Source organism: Cetorhinus maximus, chromosome 5, assembly GCF_964194155.1.
Source record: "Cetorhinus maximus chromosome 5, sCetMax3.hap1.1, whole genome shotgun sequence".
In the NCBI taxonomy this organism is placed as follows: Eukaryota; Metazoa; Chordata; class Chondrichthyes; order Lamniformes; family Cetorhinidae; genus Cetorhinus; species Cetorhinus maximus.
The window spans coordinates 93,721,517-93,736,210 of record NC_135883.1 but is presented as its reverse complement, the minus strand read 5'-3'; the positions used below and the strand labels follow the sequence as shown (position 1 = coordinate 93,736,210).

Genomic DNA, 14,694 nt, shown 5'->3' with positions numbered 1-14,694 from the left:
GGCTTGAACATATTCCTTTTGTTTACAGGGAACATGTTAATGTGTGTGAATGTATGTCGCTTCTAGCAAGCGTAAATGGACTATGTTATGTGCTTGACTGATTACCTTAAACTGGTACATAGGCTGTATGTCCTAGTAATTGCCTAATTGAATCCTTTGGTTGTTCATAATAGGCAGACCACACTCTGCACTCAACTGGCCCATGTTTACAAAATCCAAAACATCTACTGTTAAATGTGATTCTGCAATTGGGCAGTACTTGCTGAACAATCCTAAGTATGTCCATAGCTGCACTAACATCCAATTTAAGGTAATCAGTTGCACACTCAAGCTAGAAGCAACATATATTCATTTGTAGGGACCCATTCTCTGCAAACAAAAGGAGTATGTTCAAGCCTTGCTCCTTTTTCGAATTACCAGGGAGCTTGGGGAGCCTATAGCTTCCTATTGTTTTCTTCATGACAACACCTCATCCAATCAGAGTTGACTTGCCAATCAATCAGCACCCTTTTCTCGTGTAGTATAAATTGTAATCATTTGAAAATTGGCAGTTTTACATTTGTCCTGCTGAGTGCCGGACAAAAAGCTTTGGCAACATGTCTCTCTTTTCAGCAACATATCTTGTAACATTTATTTTGGATTTTCTCCTGATTAAGTGGTTTATTGAGATGTTTGACAGATGTGTTTTTATACTACAAATGTAACAGAACTGATAAATATATTGAAGTAGAAGATTTCCAGAAATACACTGAAAAGGTACAAGCTTCTCTACATGGCTGCCCAGCTGAAACTCTCCCAGCAGCAATTATTCATAAACATCAAAAGAACATTGCTAAAGCCAAGAGAGGCCGTGGTAGAAAGGTAATCATTTCTTGTCTGTGTTGATATTACTGTCCATCAAAGCTTTAGCAACTTCCATGAATTTGATAGCAATTATTTACTTCCTAGGCATCCATATTAGCTTTTCGCTTGCCTCAGTGACATGATCCTATAATAGAATGCATGTTTATGAAGAAAAAATGATACCTGACAACTCAAAATTTGTCATGGACTTAAAAGAATTGTCACCAGATTTCCATTTTTTCACTGTTACTAATTTGATGAAGCTTTCTTCAATTTCCTGATTTGCTGTACAGATGTCCACAGGTTACAGCTGCGAATCACTTTTAATAAATTGAGAATATCTCCACACTCAGAAGCAATATTCAAAATAATACATTATTGGAGATAGCAATTAGACATCTAAATAAGAATACTGTGGAATTGAAGTTTCCAGTGTTCTGAAGGAGTTTGACAAAGCCGATGCAGTCAAATTGTTCATAATGGCAAAAATTTTCAAAATGAAGAGAAACAAGTTAAGAATTCGGAAACTCAGAGGAAAAAAATCAGATGGATTTTTCTTTTGCATAGAAATAGCAATATTTAATCAGTTACCAGGAAAGACTATCAAAGTAAACAGTACAAATAGCTTGAAGAGGCAACTAAATATGTTTGAGAGATTTGAGGGGTAAAATGAAAAGATTGACTCAAATGGTTGTTTCTTGTTTCCAAAATATCTTGGGGTCTATCTTCTTGCTTCAGATGATGGGGTTGTCTGGCTTCAGATGATTGGGTTGTCTGGCTGCAAGAAAAATTGGGTGGTGAGGAATAGAGACCCCTAACAGAGGTGGCCTGATTTTCCGTAAATAAATGGATGTTAAATCATGCATGTTCCCTTATAGGCAAAAGCACAATAATGCAGATACTGGAAATATGAAATGAAAACAAAATTTACTGAAAACATTCAGCAAATCAGGCAGCATTGTGGAAAGAGAAACAAAGCTAACTTTTTACGTTGATAAGCTTTCATCAGAACTGGGAATGTGTTTATAGACATGTGCTTCTTAATGCCTGATTGTCCTCTACATATAGCACTGAGGTGGTACAATAGCCCAGACACAGAAACTGTAAAATTTGCTCTGTTATGATGCAACCATGAACTAGCGTAGATAGACTAGTAGAGAAAATAATGGGACTGAAAGTTGATAAATCCCTGGAACCTGATATTCTACACCCCAGAAAGAGTTAGCTATGGAGATAGTGGATGCATTGATCATCATCTTCCAAAATTCTATAGATTCTGGAATAGTTCCTGCAGATTAGAAGGTAACAAATGTCGCCCCACTATTTAAGAAGGAGGAGAGAGAAAATGGGTAATTACAGGCCTGTTAGCCTTTCATCAGTAGTAGGGAAAATGCTGGAATCTATTATAAAGGATGTGATTAATAGAGACTTGGATAATAATAGTCTGATTGGGCATAGAAACATGGATTTATGAATGGCAAATCGCATTTGACAAACCTGTTGGAGTTTTTGAGGATGTTATTAACAGCATTGATAAAAGGAAGTTGGTGAATTTAGTGTCTTTGGATTTTTAAAAGCTTTTGACAAAATCCCCTGCAGGAGGTTAATTAGCAAAATTAAAGCACGTGGGATAGGAAGTAATATACTGACATGGATTAAGGATTAGCTAACATACAGAAAACAGAGAGTAGGAATAACTGGATCATTGACGGCTCACAATGGAAGCAGTGTGCTCACCAAGGCTCCTTACACAGCAAATTCCAAACCCATGATCTCTACCATGTAGAGGAACAAGGGCAGCGGATGCATGGAAACACCACCATCTGGAAGTTCCCCTCCAAGTCACTCACCATCCTGACTTGGAAATATATCGCCGTTCCTTCACTGTTGCTGTGTCAAAATCCTGGAACTCACTCCCTAACAGCACTGTGGGTGTACCTACACCACATGGACTGCAGCAGTTTAAGAAGGCAGCTCACCACCACCTTCTCAAGGGCAATTAGGGATGGGCAATAAATGCTGGCCCAGCCAGTGATGCCACATCCCATGAATGAATATGAACAAAATTCTTGCATTTGCGGGCTGTGACTAGTGGGATACTGCAAGGATCAGTATTTGGGCCCCAGCCGTTTACAATATATATCAATAATTTGGATGAGAGAAGCAAATGTAATATTTCCAAGTTTGCTGATGACATGACGCTTGGTGGGAATGTGAGCGATAGAAGGGTGTTAACAGCCTTCAAGGTGATTTAGACAGGTTGAGTGAGTAGGCAAATACATGGCAGATGCAGTATAACATGGATAAGTGTAAAGTTATCCAGTTTGGTAGGAAAAGCAGAGTATTATTTCAATGGCGATAGATTGGGAAAAGTTGATGTACAAAGGGATCTGGGTGTCCTTGTACACAAATCACTGAAAGCAAACATGCAGGTGCAGCAAGCAATTAAGAAGGCAAATGGTATGTTGTCCTTCATTGCGAGAGGACTTGAGTACAGAGGCAAGGATGTTTTACTGCAGCTGTACAAGGCCTTGGTGAGACCACATCTGGAGTATTGTGTGCAGTTTTGGTCTCCTTACCTAAGAAAGGATATACTTGCCATAGAGGGAGTGCAGCGAAGGTTCACCAGAGTGATTCTTGGGATGGCAGGATTGTCGTATGAGGAGAGATTGGGCCAACTAGGCCTGTGTTCACTGGAGTTTAGAAGAATGAGAGGGGATCTCATTGAAACGTATAAAATTCTGACGGGGGATGGACAGACTAGATGCAGGGATGATATTTCCTTTGGGTGGGTGCTCTAGAACAAGAAGTCACAGACTCAAGATATGGGGTAGACCATTTATGACTGAGATGAGGAGAAGCTTCTTCACTCAGAGGGTGGTGAACCTGTAGATTATCTAGCACAGAAGGTTGTAGAGGCCAAGTCGCTGAATATATTTAAGAAGGAAATAGATAGATTTCTGGACTCTAAAGGCATTAAGGGGTATTGGGAGAGAATGGGAGTATGGCATTGAGATAGAGGATTAGCCATGATTATATTGAATGGCAAAGCAGGCTCGAAGGGCCGAATGACCTACTCCTGCTCCTATATTCAATGTTTCTATGTTAGCCTTTATCGCAAGAGGAGAGTAGTGAAGTCCTGCTTCAATTGTATAGAACCTTGGTTAGACTGCACCTGGATTACTGTGTGCAGTTTTGGTCCTCTTACCTTAGGAAGGATATTACTGCCAGACAGCAAGTGCAACAAAGGTTCACCAGACTTGTTCCCAGGATGGCAGAGAGATTGGGAAAACTGGGCCTATATTCTCTTGACTTTCAGAGAATGAGATGTGAGCTCATTGAAACCTACAAAATACTTAGAGATAGGCCTACACCTGCTCCTATGTTCCTATGTTCTTATGTGACTAGTTTTCAAATGTTCTTTTGGCAAAGGTGGACAGTGATAAAGCAGAATTAATACAAGCTCCAGTAGTCCATAGTCCAAAGATAGAAGGAAATAACCTGCAAGATGATGCACGTTGCTATCTACCAAACAATCCCAGGACAATCCAACATGCATATCAATATGGAGGAATTCCCAACAGCCGACAGGAGATTAATGGATTCCCTGAATTTTTCAATCGCAAGTGAGTAAATGGAACTGGAATGTATTTTATGTGGACCAAAGTTCTGTTGAGATTGAGCTGGCAGTGACTGTACCTGCAAAAAATAAAATAAAATGGAAGAAATCAGTTCTGATGGACCCCTTCATCATTGTGCCTATGATGGGGGCCTGTGTTAACATTTAGGATGCTGCTCCCACAAAAGGATGGGTTATCAGTGGCATATTTAGCTGGCTTTGGAGGAGAGGAGCAAAATCCCCAGCCAGCAATTTTTTAGCTATGCCTTTGCAAGGATAGTACATTCAAATAATTTAATAAAAACTGTTTCAGTGCTGATCTTCAGACGTCCAAGCCTCAATCCTGAACAGCATCCACAGGTGAAGCCTATATGCTGGGTGCCTCTGAAGCTCAATGATGTGGAAAATCAGAAAATAAGGGCTTCTGTCCCCAGTCACCCCACACCTGCTTATGCTCCTTAGTAGGGCAAGTAGCAACTCCCTTGCAAGGCCAGGATCCAGTGCATCGAGGTCCCAGTCTAAGTTGTGGCTCTTCTAATGAACTCCCACCAGAGCTATGCCAGGAGAGTGGTTGAACCGTGTTAGATTTTTTTGACCCTAAGATGTTCTGATAGTGTTAAAATAGGTTGTAAAATAGCTCGAGAAATGTAATGGAAAAGTCATTGCATCAATTTGGATTCATTTTATTAATTGTTGTAATGGCATTTGTATTTTCAGATCTCATTTCTCTGTCAGTGTGAGAACCCAATCTTCTCATGGACTTATATTTTATGTGGCGAATAAAGAGGAAGACCAATTCATGACACTTTTCATTGCCCGTGGTCACTTTATTTACTCATTCAGCAATGGTCGTGAAAAATTGAAAATAAAAAGTATAGAGAAATATAATGATGGTCTCTGGCACAATGTAAGTCAGACACAAATTTTCTAATGAGAATGCTTTCTAGTTCTTTACTGTTTGAAAGGACATACATAATACTCGTGCGTAGTAATGTGCAATCTGTTGTGATGTATAAACAAAAAAAGCTTTTATCGAGAAAATGCACTGTATTACTGTATTTGTAATTAGAATATCAGCATTCAGTGTATACTTGTACTCTTGCATTAGTGGCATTTTCCCAGTTCACAAAGATGGATTGGATGCATATTGTACCCAGACAGTAACCCTATTTTACCTTTTTTGTAAAAATGCATTTAGTCCTAAAGCTACATGTCACCCCTATTTCAGCTCCTGTCTCAAAATATATAAAGAACTAGCTGAGTGAGTACTTGTTTTTAAATCAAAATATGTGTGTGTCCAATGGTAAAGCCAGTTTCTTACTGGCCTTAATCACCCCTGCATTCGTAACACCATAAAATCAGGTAAGTACCATAAAAATGGGGAATGTCACTAAAAAGCAAATTATGTGGTCATTATCACATTGCTGTTTATGGGAGTTTGCTGTGTGCAAATTATCTCCCACGTTTCCTACATTACAACAGTGACTACACTTCAAAAGTACTTCATTGGTTGTAAACATTTTGGTGCATCATTGGGTCATGAAAGGCTCTATATAAATGCAAGTCCTTTTTTGCTTTTTAAGTACAGCAAAGTACGCCGACATTGACTTAGCCCAATATGGACAAACACATCCCTGTTCCTAATTGCAAAAATAACTTGCTACTAGGTAATCAAAGATTGGCAGTGAAAATACCATATGCATTGGTCCTATACAGATCATCCATGCCGATCATTGGGTCCCTCAGAGTCATGATATTAATATTTACCTTGTTGAGCTCTGAGGGGAATTTATAACTATTTAATTTCCATAAAGTAATTTAAAACCATTCATGTAGTAATTTTCATTCTGATTGTATGTTATTTATTCAGTGGTTCTCAAACCTTATTGGTTGAACAGCCCCTTTTCAAATAGATCAGCAGTCATGGGCTCCCCCATCTAAATTATCATCTTATATGATACTCACTTAATGAAAATGCTGCATGTAAAGATAGTTTTCATTATGTGTTTAAGAAAGCAGATATTTTTTTTGCAGATATCAGTGGGATGGGTGTACTTGCTTCTCATTGCAGAGTCAATGGCAGGAACACAGAGAGAACAGGACCTCAGGGGAAATACAGCATGGAGGAAGTACTAGGGGAACAGGATCACAGGAGAAACACGGCCCAGACAGAGCAGGAGCCTGAAGAAAGCAGAGCACAGGGAAAGCACTGGTGGGGGGCATGAGAGCAGAGCATGAATAGAGCAGCAGCACAGAGAGAGCAGAGCTGGGCCCAGCCAATGCTCAGTTGCTTACTTTTGAACATGGTGCCCTGGGCTCATGCCCGCATTGCCCATCCATAAGGCCAGTCCTGCATCAAAGACTCCCTGAAAGGTCACTGAAGACCATCAGAGTCCGCAGACAATGGTTTGAAAACCTTTGTTTTAATTGATTGTACAGCATCATAGCATTATTCTTTCAAAAACTGGTTAATGAGAGTAAAATTATTATCACTTGCCAAGATCTTTCTCCTGTAATGCTGTTATTCATATGTGATGCCTCAAGGATATATGCAGAGACATGCAGCAATATATTTAGAGGTGTCCTAATTTAGTAGCAAACTTAGGTTTTTCATACTTTTATTATTGTCATACAATTGTTTACAGAAGGACTCCATTCAGCCCATTGAATCTATGTCGGCTCTCCACAGAGCAATCCAGTCAGTCCCATTCTATCCCCATAACCCTGCAAGTTTATTTCCTACAAGTGCCCATCCAATTTCCTTTTGAAATCCTTGATCATCTCCACTTCTACCACTCTCATGTTCTGCCAGCATCAAAGATCTATGCACATGAACCCCCAGATCCCTCTGTTCCTTCTCACTCTTTTGAGCTGTGCCATTGAGCCTATAATGTGTCTCTCTATCCCTTTGGCCAAAATGCATCACCACACACTTCTCTGTTTTAAATTCTATTTGCCACTAGTTTACCCATGCTAGCCTATGTCCTGTTGCAGTTGATTAGCGTCATCCTCACCTTTTGTCACTCCTTGAAGTCTGGCATCAGTTGCAAATTCTGAAATTTTACTTTGTATTCCAGTATCCAAGTCATTATATAAAGCAAAAAGAAACAGTGGTCCTCATACTGATTTTTGGGGAACACCACTGTCCACTATCCTATAGTCTGAAAAATAACCATTTGCCATGTTTTCTTCCCTTAAGCCAATTTTTTTAATCCAGTTTGACACGGACCTTCCTATTCCATGAGCCTAAATTTTGGTGAAATTCAAATAATTGTCCTTTTTGTATTTTCATCATATAGAGGCTGCCGCTCAGAGATCACCACCAAAACTTCACAAGAAACCAGACTAACGTTAGCCTAGATTCCCCTCTCCAATTTTCCCTTCATTCCTGCAAGGTGATGTCATATCTCATACTCAGCACCTTCTGGTTGAAACAGCTTTATTTGTGATTGAAGTGTACTTCAACTCAACTAGTGTCTGTCCCCATTACATGGCACTGCATCTTAACATCAGTATTCAGAAAGTTCACTGGAAAGGCCATAAATTAGGTTGGATCTGGTTTTGCCAGGTCTCGGCATTTCTTGAATATTTCCTGGATGGTCTGTTGGGCAACGGACCCTCGGAAAAAAAGGCCATTGACAGAGGATGGTTCAGTGCTCTGTTACTATGTCAAAAAATGTTGTATATGCTGCTCTCAGAAGGATTTGATGTATAATGGTATGTCTGTCAAAGGGATTAATTGGGTCCCACTAAAGGCCAAGCCTATTATTGTAGCCAAGATTCCTGAAGAAAAGATGATTATTTTTTAAATTTGGCCCCCTGACAAAGGGAGCTGAATGGGGGTACTTTGACATTGTTTCCATGAAAATCCAAAAGCTCCTATCAACTACCTCTTTCTATCTCCGTATGCAACCTGTCATGCTCACCATTAGCAATCAAATGAAGAAACCTTCCCAACATTGTGACTTTTATCAAAGGTAATGGTAGAGATCACGGGCAGAAGGATCTGGGCATTTACAATGGTAAATGTCCAGATTCCTGTAACGTTTCCTGCAACTTTTCAACCTCAATATATCATATAAAAAGAATTGAACAAAAAGAAACAGGAGAAACTTCAAAGCTCAAGAACTATTTTTAATGTGCTATGTCTAACTAAGCTAAAATCTTCTGTTTTTTGTTTTGCTCAGGTCATCTTTAGACACGAAAATAACAAAGGTCACTTAATAATAGATGGCCTCCACATTCTGGAGAATAGTCTCCGCAGTCCTGTTTATCCATGGCATGTAAATGAACCATTTTATGTAGGTGGTGTGCCACTAGGAAAAGCTGTCAAAAACATTCAGGTAAATTACTCTTGCGCTACACTGTCATAGTAGAGTGGCAATGAATAGGTTGTGGCATTGGATTTATGTATCTTAAGTACATTCTGTCTTTGCTGCAGGCCAATCTGGAAGAATATCAGCCATATGTGTGCTTTTAAAACAGAACTTCTTTAGCTAACAGATTATCAAATAATTTTCACTTTGCAATGAACGGAAAACCAACAGCCGCCCGTTATACACTCATTTGATCTGACTAGCCATTGTACACTCACCCAAATTTTTCATTCCATTGATTTCAAAACTTTCAAAACTTCTCCAATATTGTTGAGACTAATTTTCTGAAAGTTTTTTTTCTTCAAAAGGACAAGGTTTTTATAATTGAATTTCCTTTTTAATTCCTTTTATTTTTGATGTCTCCATGGTCCAAATTGCCAAATTATCTTCATCGTCCCGTATAAAGAGGGATCATTAAGAAATGGAGTTTAGTGACTGGCTTCAGAGGGCCTGGAGAGTCACTGTAAGAAACAGGCTATTTGGCCCATTAAGTATTTTTCCTCTATATGGGGCATCTAATTCTATGCCGCTATCCTGCTCATTTTGTGTACATTTTAAAATTGTTCTTTTCAAGCAAATATTAATAAACTCTGCAGTTTAGAGCATGTCCTGACCACTATCTGTTGTTGAATCTGTTATCAACTGTTGTTACCAGATCATTGACTGATGCTCTGGATAGGGAGGGTGTGGAAAGGTGAGGGGAGAATTCTGGCATTGTCACTGCCTAGGAATTGAAGGGTTATTTAGCTGACTAGGAGAAGACATCTACAGTGTGATATCCATCAAGATTCTTCTTACTGCCCATCTATCTAGCTGGAAATTGGCAGGAATGGATACTTGTGATCTGGCAAATTTGTATGAATTTAGCAAGTGCCATGATTTCCCTCTGGACTAATACTGGTCATTGGAGCCTACCACCTCCTCTGGGATTTTCTGCTATGTATTCCTGTTAAGGGAGTGTAATTTGTTACAAATGTGAGGTTTTATAAGATTGTTATGTTTTGGGACTGTGTCTTTAATTGGCACAATGTGGCACCTGAGTAGTTATCCCCTTTGCCACTTGTGCCATGGTCTACTCCCACCGTCTAAGTGGCCCCTGACTCAAACCGCCCATGGCCCATACCGCCCAACCCAAAATCCAGCAAGATCTGAAATTTGGCATGGCCTTGCTCCCAAGGTTGCCAGTTTTGAGACACTGTACCTTTACTTTAAATTATCTATTCAGTTTCAAGATAGAATGAAGTTGGGAGTCTAAAAGGTGGATAATTAGCATTTCTACCTGGATAGAAGGCCCATGTAATTCAAGTTACCATGAAGATTGGCTTTGAGAGGGGAAGCATCCCTAGGAAGCCATTGTAAGATCGGGTTACAGGTTTTCCTAAGAATATCACTGAACTTCCACCCAATATAATGGAAAAAGCTTCACCAAGCAGTCCCTGCGCCATAGTCAGTGAAGGCTATACTGCAAGTGTAACAAAGTGCAATATATTGGTTTGAACATCTGGTGACAGTGCAAATAATTTTATAATGAATTAATTAAAATACTTTTTTCTCAGATCAAATCGGTCCAAAGTTTTAATGGTTGTCTTCAGAACTTCCAGCTAAATGGGCAGTGGCTTTCACCAGCTGCCCAGACGTTTGGTGTTACACCTTGTTTTGAAGGTCGAACTGAATCTGGAACATACTTTTCCGCAGAAGGAGGATATGTGATTCTGGGTAAAGCAAACAGACAAATCCTACCATTCATCATTTTTATAGGGATAAATAGAAAGTATAATGTTTTTTCAAAGTAGGATGAAAGTGGAGACTTTGGAGATTATAAAATGAATGCTATTCACAGGGGGTGTCTTTAACCAGTAAAAGGAAAGAGGTTTAAAAAGTCCCAGGCAAAACTGTTACATCCCAGAACAGACAGACACAAGACTTAGCTCATCTGGAAGCTTGATTAAAAAAATTGAAACTTAATACCAAATTGCTATTACAGCATAAGTGATACATAATTTGTTATTGTGTAATAATCAGAATTTTTGTACTTGATTTTCAGATGATTCATTCAATTTAGGATTACAATTTGAACTTGTTTTTGAAGTTCGTGCTAGAAATCATTCAGGAATACTGTTACATATTCACAGTTACAACCGGAAATTCCTGAATCTCTTCATGGAATATGGACAGGTAAGGGAGTAAAAAGCAATCTAGGCAAAGTTTCCTCCCACTGCGCATATGGGGTCACCTAGGTGCAAAGCAGAGAATAAAGTTGAGCAGAGAAAGTTGTGTCGCAGTAATGGAGCCAACCTGACTTTCAGTCCATTAATTTAGAAATGCTTATGTGTTCCTGGCAAGTTTTCACTCTAAATTTTATTTCTTTGCAGGTTTCATTAAAAGTCAGTAATGGAACTGCAGAATTTGAAACATCAGTCACTCCAAAGCAAAGCCTGTGTGATGGTCGATGGCACAGAATAGCAGGTCACGAATTTAATTATGTCACTAATATTCATTTACAAATTTTCCACTGAACTCTTAAACTCAAGAACATAATACATTTAAGAAGCTAATATCAGAGCTAGACAGTAGCTGCAATGATCTGAATTAGGGCAGAATTATTTTTCCTTTGTTGGCAATAACTAAATTTGAGTTCATTCATTCAGTCACCCACTCTGTTTCCATTTTTATTATGCCCAGTCATCTGAGATCAACTTTATTCAACAATGATATTGACACCTTCTTGTTAACTTTTTTTTTGTGCTCATCAAAGTAATGGCCATTGATTCTAAGACCATAAGACCATAAGACATAGGAGCAGAAATTAGGCCCTTCGGCCCATCGAGTCTGCTCCGCCATTCAATCATGGCTGATAAGTTTCTCAACCCCATTCTCCCGCCTTCTCCCCGTAACCTTTGATCCCCTTACCAATCAAGAACCTATCTATTTTGGTCTTAAATACACTCGATGACCTGGCCTCCACAGCCTTCTGTGGCAATGAATTCCATAGATTCACCACTCTCTGGCTAGAGAAGTTTCTCCTCATCTCTGTTCTAAAAGGTCTTCCCTTTACTCTGAGGCTGTGCCCTCAGGTCCTAGTCTCTCCTACTAATGGAAACATCTTCCCCACGTCCACTCTATCTAGGCCTTTCAGTATTCTGTAAGTTTCAATCAGATCCCCCCTCATCCTTCTAAACTCCATCGAGTATAGACCCAGAGTCCTCAAACGTTCCTCGTATGTTAAGCCTTTCATTCCTGGGATCATTCTTATGAACCTCCTCTGGATCCTCTCCAGGGCCAGAACATCTTTCCTGAGATACGGGGCCCAAAATTGCTCACAATATTCTAAATGTGGTCTGACCAGAGCCTTATAAAGCCTCAGCAGCACATCCCTGCTTTTATATTCTAGTCCTCTCGAAATAAATGCCAACATTGCATTTGCCTTCCTAACTACCAACTCAACCTGCAAGTTAACCTTAAGAAAATCCTGGACTAGGACTCCCAAGTCCCTTTGCACTCCAGATTTCTGAATTCTCTCCTTATTTAGAAAATAGTCTATGCCTCTATTCTTCCTACCAAAGTGCAAGACCTCACACTTCCCCACGTTGTATTCCATCTGCCACTTCTTTGCCCTTCTCCTAACCTGTCCAAATCCTTCTGCAGCCTCCCCGCCTCCTCAATACTACCTGTCCCTCCACCTATCTTTGTATCATCTGCAAACTTAGCCAGGATGCCCTCAGTTCCTTCATCTAGATCATTAATATAAAAAGTGAAAAGTTGTGGTCCCAACACTGACCCCTGCAGAACTCCACTAGTCACCGGCTGCCATCTTGAGAAGGACCCCTTATCCCCACTCTCTGCCTCCTGCCAGACAGCCAATCTTCTATCCATGCTAGTACCTTGCCTCTAACACCATGGGCTCTTATCCTACTGAGCAGCCTCCTGTGCGGCACCTTGTCAAAGGCCTTCTGGAAGTCCAAGTAAATAACATCCATTGGCTCTCCTTTGTCTAACCTACTTGTTCCCTCCTCAAAGAATTCTAACAGGTTTGTCAGGCATGACCTCCCCTTGATGAAACCATGCTGACTTTGCCCTATTTTATCATGCACTTCCAAGTATTCTGAAATCTCATCCTTAATAATGGACTCTAAAATCTTACCAACGACTGAGGTCCGGCTAATCGGCCTGTAATTTCCTGTCTTCTGCCTGACTCCCTTCTTAAACAGGGGGGTTACATTAGCGATTTTCCAGTCCTCTGGGACCCTCCCTGACTCGAGTGATTTCTGAAAGATCACCACTAACGCCTCCACTATCTCTTCAGCTATCTCCTTCAGAACTCTGGGGTGTAATCCATCTGGTCCAGGTGATTTATCCACCTTCAGACCTTTCAGTTTTCCTAGCACCTTCTCCTTGGCAATAGCCACCATACTCACCTCTGCACCCTGACTCTCTTGAACTTTGGGGATGTTACTCGTGTCTTCCACCGTGAAGACTGACGCAAAGTACCTATTCAGTTCCTCCGCCATTTCTTTGTTCCCCACTACTACTTCTCCAGAGTCATTTTCCAGCGGCCCAATGTCCACTTTTGCCTCTCTCTTACCCTTTATATATCTAAAAAAAACGTTTGCAACCTTCTTTTATATTACTGACTAGTTTACCATCGTATTTAATCTTCTCCCTCCTTATTTCTTTTTTAGTTGTCCTCTGTTGGTCTTTGTAGGCTTCCCAATCCCCTGGCTTCCTATTGCTCTTCGCCGCATTGTATGCTTTCTCTTTAGCTTTTATGCTGTCCCTGACTTCCCTTGTCAGCCATGGTTGCCTCGTCCTCCCTTTAGTATGCTTCTTCTTCCTAGGGATGAATTTTTGCTGTGTCTCCCAAATTACTCCCAGAAACTCCTGCCATTGCTGTCCCACTGTCTTTCCTGCTAGGCTCATCTCCCAGTCAATTCTGGCCAGCTCCTCCCTCATGCCTCTGTAGCTGCCTTTATTCAACTGTAATACCGTTACATCTGATTCCAGCTTTTTCCTCTCAAATTGCAGGGTAAATTCTATCATATTATGGTCACTTCCTCCTAAGGGTTCCTTCACCTTAAGCTCCTTTATCAAATCTGCCTCTTTACACATCACTAAATCTAGAATTGTCTGTCCCTTAGTGGGCTCCACCACAAGCTGCTCCAAAAAGCCTTCTCGTAGACATTCCACAAATTAATTTTCTTGGGATCCACTACCAACCTGATTTTCCCAGTCTACCTGCATATTGAAATCCCCCATGATCACTGTAACCTTGCCTTTCTTACACGCCTTTTCTATCTCCTGGTGTATCTTGTGCCCCACATCCTGACTACTGTTCGGAGGCCTGTATATAACTCCCATTATGGTTTTTTTACCTTTGCGGTTCCTCAACTCTACCCACACAGATTCTATGTCATCTGACCCTACGTCATTTCTTGCTATCGATTTAATTTCATTTCTTACTAACAAAGCAACCCCACCCCCTCTGCCAACCTGCCGATGTTTTTGATAGGATGTATATCCTTTGATATTTAGCTCCCAGTCCTGATCCCCTTGCAGCCATGTCTCCGTGATGCCCACCACATCATACCTGCCAATTTCAATCTGCGCCACAAGCTCATTTACCTTATTTCGTATACTGCGTGCATTCAGATACAACACCTTCAGTCCTGTATTTCCCGTCCCCTTTCTCATTGTTGTCCCTTTATCTGATGTGCTTGAAGTTAGATTCCTAGCCCTTTCCAAACACTCTGTCCTATTTTGTGTTCTGGAGACTTTAATAGCCTCTCCTGGGCTCTCCTTTCTTTTCAGTTTTTTCATAATTTTCCATGAAGTTGAATCCACCCTCCCACATGCTAACCT

General features: G+C 40.4%; 1 protein-coding gene across 2 annotated transcripts in view; it reads left to right on the top strand.

The window, feature by feature from the left end:
* Positions 1-14,694, top strand: part of lama4 (laminin, alpha 4) — a 216,703-nt gene that overhangs the window by 193,178 nt on the left and 8,831 nt on the right. For both annotated transcript variants that reach the window (XM_078542209.1, XM_078542210.1), the window contains exons 32-38: positions 708-861; positions 4,276-4,469; positions 5,180-5,369; positions 8,650-8,805; positions 10,395-10,554; positions 10,883-11,013; positions 11,211-11,304. In XM_078542209.1, the coding sequence (XP_078398335.1) occupies positions 708-861; positions 4,276-4,469; positions 5,180-5,369; positions 8,650-8,805; positions 10,395-10,554; positions 10,883-11,013; positions 11,211-11,304 (1,079 nt within the window). The remainder of the gene's footprint in view (positions 1-707; positions 862-4,275; positions 4,470-5,179; positions 5,370-8,649; positions 8,806-10,394; positions 10,555-10,882; positions 11,014-11,210; positions 11,305-14,694) is intronic.